The sequence below is a fragment of the Carya illinoinensis genome, chromosome 15, assembly GCF_018687715.1.
Source record: "Carya illinoinensis cultivar Pawnee chromosome 15, C.illinoinensisPawnee_v1, whole genome shotgun sequence".
Classification (NCBI taxonomy): domain Eukaryota; kingdom Viridiplantae; phylum Streptophyta; class Magnoliopsida; order Fagales; family Juglandaceae; genus Carya; species Carya illinoinensis.
In genome coordinates, this window is record NC_056766.1 from 960,656 (window position 1) to 968,781 (window position 8,126).

Genomic DNA, 8,126 nt, shown 5'->3' on the forward strand with positions numbered 1-8,126 from the left:
TGCCATTCAATTTGAAGAGAGAAAACATGTCTTTCATTGCTTCTTGTCCAAAAAAGAATCTTAAGAGTCTGAGAGAAACTTTAATAAAAATGGGTAGAAATGGAACGGAGGCGACAGCTATACTTAAAAAAAGAAAAGAATTTCAGTAAGCTTCTTGTCCACCCGAGAGTGCTGATTGATGGTTAAATATGAATAAAACAGCAATGTGAATGATATATATCAATTATCACGAACATATTTGGGGGCTGCAACTTTGCATTTATATCATCACTAGTCTTCCAACTATCGCAACTCTCTATAATTTCTCAAAAGACTTTACAAAAACTTATCTCAAGAGTGGACTTTGGACCTAGAAGAATGGATCTAACCCCAGAAATCCACTAAAAATCGCAGAATAACAGGGCTGGCATATAAACCAGGATGCTCATCTATTTACACTAGAAGTAAACTGTAGGAGCGAGCAGCAGCGAAATAATAATCAATATTAACAGTTAAAAGACTCATGTAGAAAAACCATTAAGCCTTCCTTCCCTCTGAGACTGGGATTTTGGCTGGAAACTTTAATCATCTTTGACACCACAAAGTTCACAAGGGTCTGAGGATAATTCTGAGCACCAATGATCTGGGACGCACAAGAAATGCGAAGACATGAACTTTCTGAATCTCCTCTTGTACTCTTTTGGAGAGATGACGGTTGGCAAGAGATTCCTTGGAACAAGTGAAGATTTCACCCAAGTCTCTAGTTGCTTGTCCCAGGTATACTGCCTTAGGTAATCAATGATACCACATACAAGTTCCCGCCGCTCAGTATCCACAGCCACAAGTAAAGAATAATCCATAACATTTATAGACTGCAGATAGAACAAATATGAAGTTGTCAGCTGAACCAATAAAATATACATCGTTTGAAGCCAGAATTTATGTGAAACTTTTAAATCAATAAAACTCATGGATGAAAAACAAAATTCAAGAATAAATGACTGCAGAAAAATTAGAAAAGCAACTCTTAGGATTCACTGGATGACAGCGAATTCTTTTCACAAAAAAAGGATATTTATCCCTTGTGGAAAAAAAGGTTTTTGGACCAAGTACAGTACTCGGAGATAGTGTAGAGAAATGAGTTACAGAAGGTCCACCAAAAAAAAAGAGAATTAATTGCAAGCTTACATTAAGGAAAGCTGTGTCATTCCAAACGGCTCGTTGCAAGAAACGCTTGGCTTTATTACTAACATACAAGGGAGAGGAATTCATGTCATTGACAAAGTTCTGATCCAAAAGAACGTCGCCAGAACCATCAGCTGCTGCAGTGTACCTACTATGAAGAGCACCTTTAAGATCATACTGGCGAGTGATTTTCCGACCGAAATTAAGATTCTCCATGACCATCAAATCATGCCTGTTCTCTCTCCCACTTCTTGCCTGTCTTATGTTTACCTGCCAAGAAATGCATATGATCAGAACTAAGATGCAACGTCAATACAAATTGAGAAATCAACCCAACAAACCTGATAGATCCCAAGAACTTTGGCAAGGCACGTTTGGTTCCCCAACTCAAATGACTGATTCATGTACTTGAAATAATCCCGAGCAAACTTCATAAATGAATCCAATTCTGTCTTCTTAATCTCCTTTATGATAAACCTGTCATCTAATGTTTTAGCAAAAAAAGATTTGCTCTTCCCACCTTTGGCATCCCAGTTCCTACAACGGCTAAGGGAAGCAATGTAATCAACCTCAGATGGGCAGCAGCGATGGCGTAGGTCATGGAACTCATTGGCATAAAGACAAGCTACTGAGTATTTACCCTTCCCTTGCAGGTTGACAACTGGATTAAAAGGTTCAGGAGGAATATGAGAATCCAACAAATTCAACCCATCAAAACTGGAGAACCGTGAGTCTTCTAAAGAAATGCTAGGTGTAGAAGAGACTGAATCTGAATCTGAAGAACCATTAGAAGACCAATAGGGGGAAGGAAATAAGGAAACTCGAGGTAGGCTGTGTAAACTTTCAAACTGCTTAGCTACCATTCCATTCTCTCTCCTCCTATCCTCATCAAGAGCTTCTAAAGGAACATGCAGATCCTCCAAGGAGGCCAGAGCACATGCAATTACGCTTGAGAGTTCACCGTCATAGTCTGACACAATAAAATTATCACTTTCCAGAGGGATGTGCAGCCTTGGGCCTTCCTCAAGTATCAGTTGATAGGCTGTGGGAATGTAATCTGGAGTATAGCTACTGATAGATTCGGGTTTCTGCAAGTAACCTTTCAGGATATCCTTCATGTCTACTGGCTGTATTTCTGAGAATGGTGTCCAAGGCCATCCAGACAACTTTCTTAAGCTGGACATTGCTGATTGCAAAGATCTATCCTGCTTTGATCCATGTAACTCAGAAACATCATCGGTATTACCAACACCTGCAGAAATGGGAATCGATCTTTCCACTTGTACATGATCAAATGAAGGAAGAGCCATTGCTTGGCAGTTATCATCACCAGACTGAGACTCGCAATGGGCAGAGCCATTCTGTTCTGCAATGCACCCATCTTTAGATGGTATATTTCTACTTATATCCACAGTAGGCATCTCACCCTCAGCCACATTGGATGTATTAAATAAATCACCTCCATCACTAGATTCTGGAGCTTGACCTTCAACCGTGTCTAAATTAACTATCAAGCCAACATTACTGTTCTCCAAAATTGTTTCTGTGCCCACATTGCCTCCAGCAGCAGGGCCATCCGTCCTTGAGTTAACTTGTTTCAGCCTTACTTTCTCAGCAGTAATAGAGTCGCCTGCTGCAGGATCAGATGAGAGTAAAGAATGCAAACGTCGATCCCAGATGCATGATTCAAGCAGAAGCTCCAATAATAATTGGTTCAAGCTGAGAAGTTTGTAAACAGTCTGGTCTGGATTCCCATTCTTAAAAACAGCATTCTGAATGTTTACCTGTTTTATATTATAACTATTATAACAGAACCTAAAAAGAAAAAAGATAGAACAATTTGACAAACTTAGGTATAAAAGAAGATAACATGCAATTGTTGCATTTTAATAATAGAAATGAGTATGAAAAGAACAAATGTCCTGTACATGAATGTCAAAACTAGAAAAAATTAGTACAGCCATAAAATTTGAGACTAGGAGGAGAAACAATCCTCATTCAAGAAGAGGACCGAGCAATTTCTCCATCAGTTTATCACTAGAGTCCAACGGAAAAAATTTTCCCCATATTTTATATGCCAAGTGGTTAAGTATTGGGTTTGTAAACACAAACATATGTGCAGATGAAACACATCACACATGCACAGACACATCCTTGTAAGTCCTGTGTATTATCTGTTACAAGGGAACCTGTCAAGAGTATGTACTAAAGGAAAACGAACCTCAAACTCAGATCTTTCCTGCTTCAACATATCTTCAATATCAGATAAGTCTAGTGATACGCCTTGCAAGTTTAAGGGTTTGCCTGAAAATTGAGATCTGATCCTCTTCAAAGAGTTTTCGACCTCTGTGAACATTGACATCCCTTTTGTGTACACCTAGAATAAAACAATGATAAGACAATAAAATAAGTTAAAAGTGGGTCACAACAATATTGTATCTTCCAGCCAAACAAAACTCTAGAACATTATCACAAATCAAGTCGTGAGCATAAAAAAGACATACATTCATGGTTTCTTTGTTCAGCCACTCTTGTCGGACTAAATTTCTGAACTCCAGCTTCTGAGGAGGCAAAGAAACATTATATATCGTAGCTGTAGAGTACTTGAATATTGCAGCCATTGGGCCTAACCTGCAATTGTTGAATCAAGTTACCATAATAAGCATTATTTAAAATCATAAATTACCAGTTACACCTTGAAAACCTACTTCATTCCAGTGCAAACAAATAATTGCCTCGTAGAGAATTCCTCTGTACAAGGGTGAAAACTTGAACAGATCATAGATATTTCTTCGCTTCACATCCAATGCGTGACAGACATACAATTAGGAAAAAGGGTTGATAAATGACACATACCCAAAGAAGTAAAGGAAGTCCCTTTGCAAAGAATGGCCACAGCTGGATAATCTGCTAGACGAAGAGGAGAGAGAGAGATTGAGCTCCAAGAATTTTCCAAATGACAGACTACGGGCAGCATTGGAAATCAACACTCGTTTTGTAGATTTTATGGTTCCATTTCTGGGTTTACATTTGCCACAGTGACTCCACATCCAAAGCTTCCCTTCTGCTTCCCCAGGCAAATGCTTTCCCTCAAGAAGCCGTTTAACTTGTATGGTAAGCTGCTTACTATGATGAGCATAATGGTAAAAATGAGCTTCAGGTAATTCACCACATGTGGCACACTGGCTTCTCTGCACATGCAGAGTTTCTATCAGTGCTATCTTCACCTAATGCGAGCTAAACATTAAAAAATTTGGGCACTAACCCCAACCCACCATACCATTGAACTGAAGACAACTTAAGTCAGCGCACCAAAAAGCAAAAACCCTTTTTCTTGTCTTTGATGGAGAAAATGATTTTGTTTATTTAAAAGAAAAAGGGAAAGAAAAGAAAGAAAAGCACAAGGCCCAAGTGAGTTAATAGTTATACAAGATCCCAAGAAAAATTATACAAGATCCCAAGAAAAAGGATGAGCCTTCTCTTTAGAAGCATGGACCATATTTATGACGACATCACAAAAGCAACTTTCAGAAACCTAACATAGTGATGCACTCTTCAGTTCCAATGATACATGAGCAATTAAGTCCAATTAAAGCTTAACTCATTCAGGACCTTATTCATAGTGATTCACAATATCATAACTATAAAGATGACTTGGTAAGTGAATGTTTAGAGAAACCTGATTGAGTAAATTATCCTTCAGAAACTTTCCAAGAGGGGCATCAAAATTCTTGTAGAACATAATATGAGAAAAATGGCTCTGCTCACAGATTGTCCCTCTCAAAGCATTCCGTCTAGACATCAAAACCAAAATACTCTGAGAATCCATCACTGTGTTGACATCATCGCAACTTTGCATTTGGTCTTCATTAGTACCATCTATTTTTATTTCTAGAGGGACTTGCCCACCATCAAGTGACTTTTCTTCATCAGAACTACCTTTAGCCTCCATATCACAGTCGTCAACTGCCTCTGGAGTTGTTAAAAGAGAAGCAGCTTTACTTATATGACCGTTGGATTCATTGAATCCAAAGTATGATGACAGGGACTGATACGAAGCAGAGGATACAAAAGGGAAACTTTCTCCAACAACTTTCTTCAACGATGCCGAAAGAGACGAAAACCCAGTAAAAATGGCTGGATTATATGGTTCATAAGCTAAGGGGGAGTTGCTTTCCGAATCTAAGTTTGAATTGTGGTTATTTTCAGCATGGAATCCATTAGAGATCGGAATATCAACTGTACATGTCCCATCTGTGCTACAATCACCAATACAAGGAACACTTGAGTTCCCAGATCCTAAATTAGGGGATTGTCGATCAGTCGGCAGGACATTCTCCACTTCAGGAAACTGAATTGTAGAGAACATTGCCCTCTGATCAACAAGGAAAGATGTCTCAAGAATTAAGTGGTATGCTGCGATAACAGCACACTGCACGACAAGTTTAATCCGCTTCAATTCATCACTGTGTGAGCCTTTCAGCAAAATCTGCAATGTCATGTCATACAGAAAGTCAAAAGGCTGCTACACACCGTGAGAATTATGGCACAAAAATATATTAAATTAGACATAAAAAAAATTCTAACATTCATTGCAAAAATGGCAAGAAGGCTATGTTAAACAGGTAAACTAACATAGTATAGATTTGTTAACTTTGCAGCCTAAATTCAATTATCACTTACAATAACATGATGAAGTTTCTTTGACACATCGTTCACAAATTCTGATCCAAGGATTTAATAATCAAAATTTTTTGAAAAAGAAAAAACAGATATTGTGGAGCTATCCTTAACATTATCTTGCATAAGGAGAACTCAATAGTTAATACCGTATTGCACATGTTATTAAATATTTATTTTATTTCGAGTATGTCATATGAGATTGTTGTGTCCTTCAGATTAACTTTTCAAATTTTTTCTATTTTAGGAATATTGTAAAATTTTAACTAGTTTTTGCATATAGCTAGTGGAACCAATACCCCACTACTTACTCAGTGCCAAGGCCTTGTCTGAGTTCAATAAAGATGGAAAGACTAAATGCTACAAGTGAATGCAAAAATACATGTCTAAGAAATGTCCTTGACCACCAAAAAAAGCAAAAAGGTGGTTTTGGGAGGAAGGGGGGGGGGGGACCTTCACAACTGTAGCCCAACCAAAAATTTAAAATTTCATAAAAAAATATACAACAAAATTGTAATGAGAAGTAATAGACTGACCGTACAACCAAGACGCGTAGGACAGCCTTCAAGAAACATCAATGTTTTACTTGGCCTCTTACCCCCTTCACCACAAGGGGCATGTTCCTCTACAAATTTCTCAATATAAAAAGACTTGAATTGCTTTAGCTTTTGACAGGTCAAAGTATCAGCTGATAGAATTGGTGCACCAGTACAACGGGCAATTCTCTCTAGGCGATGATGCTTCATATCAGAGACCAGAGTCATTCCTTTTGCACGAATAGACTCTTGGATATCACGAGAAACAGTTTTTTCTACCAAAATCACATTTGGATGGCATGATTCTATCATATCAATGAGCGACTTCAGATAACCCTTTTCCTGTTTGCAAATAATATATTAGAAAAGGACGTAGTATACTTTTCAGGTGCAAAAATTGAGAATGGTCTGATCAGGCTACCTCCTGCGCCATTGAAGCAAATGATGACAACCCACTAGAAGACTGACCAAGCACACCACTGATCAGTAACAACTTTGGATTCTCGTACTTAGTTGGCATGTGCTTGTGAGCAGCGTGCTTTTTGAAGACCAATCCTTTTACTAAACAGCTGCAACATCAAATTGAGAATAAGTATCCATGATGGGCGGAAAGGGGACAACCAAGACACAGGGAATCATCTCACATCTACTAACAAACATTTGGGAGGTGATCTGGTACACTATTGAAATGCACTGAATGAGTTAAATGCCATTTGGTGTTGCTTGTCAACACAAGCATATACATTTCTTTTAAGTAGAAACCTAACGTTTATGTCAGAGAAACCTAGCGTTTATGTTAGAGAAATGCTCAAGTAAAAATAAGAGGGAAAAAAAAAAGTAAATACAAAAAAGAAAGAAAGAAGGGCTTTACTATTACCTTTGGCCGCGAGAACCAGTTGCAATGCATTTCACTTTCACATGACCGTTTGGATCCATTACTTTGCCATCAATAGTATCAGGCTTCAAAAATGAAGCAGCTTCCCATGATAAAGAAGTAACTATATCCGCCCAACTTTCACCATCTTCCCCAGAAGAGCTAACACCCACAGATTTCAGAAGATGACATACAAGTGCCCTGAACTTCCCATTTATCACCTCTTCCATTGCCCTTTGTTTTTCCACTTTAAACTTGTAACTCCCACTGCGTTCATCTCTAAAGCGACTCAAAGTAAATGGTTTGCTCCAATTACTCCCATCACCACACTCATCATCATCATCATCATTATAAGCCATGCTCCCCTCCATGTCATCCTCTGGGTCTTCTGCTTCCGGAGGTTCCCAGATTTCAGCATCCAGTTCATCATCAATAGAGTGAAATTTCTCAGTTACTTCAGCAGAGGATTGGTCAAGATTTCCAGAAACACCATCTTTTGCTTCCTGACCGTTAGTTGTCTGTATTTCTACATCTCTTGCAATATGCCTATCATCGCCATTACTGCTTTCCTTTGAGTTGCTTTCCATCCTTCTACAACTCTCTTGACCATCATCCGTTGTAATTTCTTGTCCGTTAATCCTAATAGATTAATAGTAGAAATACGATAAATCATAACTCATTCAGAATATCCAGGACAGGTATTCTATCAGCACCACACTCAGCAGAGGAGATTACCTGTCAAATGAATTTACATCAACCGAATACTCACCTGTAACAGCAGAACATTAATTTTTTAAATTTTTTTATAGAGGGGAAAAAATCAGTTCAAACAACTACAGCACTGTCCAGGTTGAAGTCAGATTTAGCCAAAA

At 38.3% G+C, this 8,126-nt stretch overlaps 1 protein-coding gene across 1 annotated transcript; it reads right to left on the reverse strand.

The window, feature by feature from the left end:
• Positions 1–560: 560 nt before the first annotated feature.
• LOC122296031 (putative 1-phosphatidylinositol-3-phosphate 5-kinase FAB1D) lies at positions 561–7,910 on the reverse strand. The gene is made up of 10 exons (XM_043105415.1): positions 7,258–7,910; positions 6,802–6,949; positions 6,381–6,722; positions 4,844–5,653; positions 4,021–4,355; positions 3,669–3,795; positions 3,386–3,541; positions 1,497–2,948; positions 1,168–1,434; positions 561–851 (listed from the first exon to the last, which is right to left on the reverse strand). The coding sequence occupies exons 1-10, from the start codon at positions 7,839–7,841 to the stop codon at positions 561–563; spliced, it is 4,512 nt and encodes a 1,503-aa protein (XP_042961349.1). The 5' UTR covers positions 7,842–7,910.
• Positions 7,911–8,126: the final 216 nt, after the last annotated feature.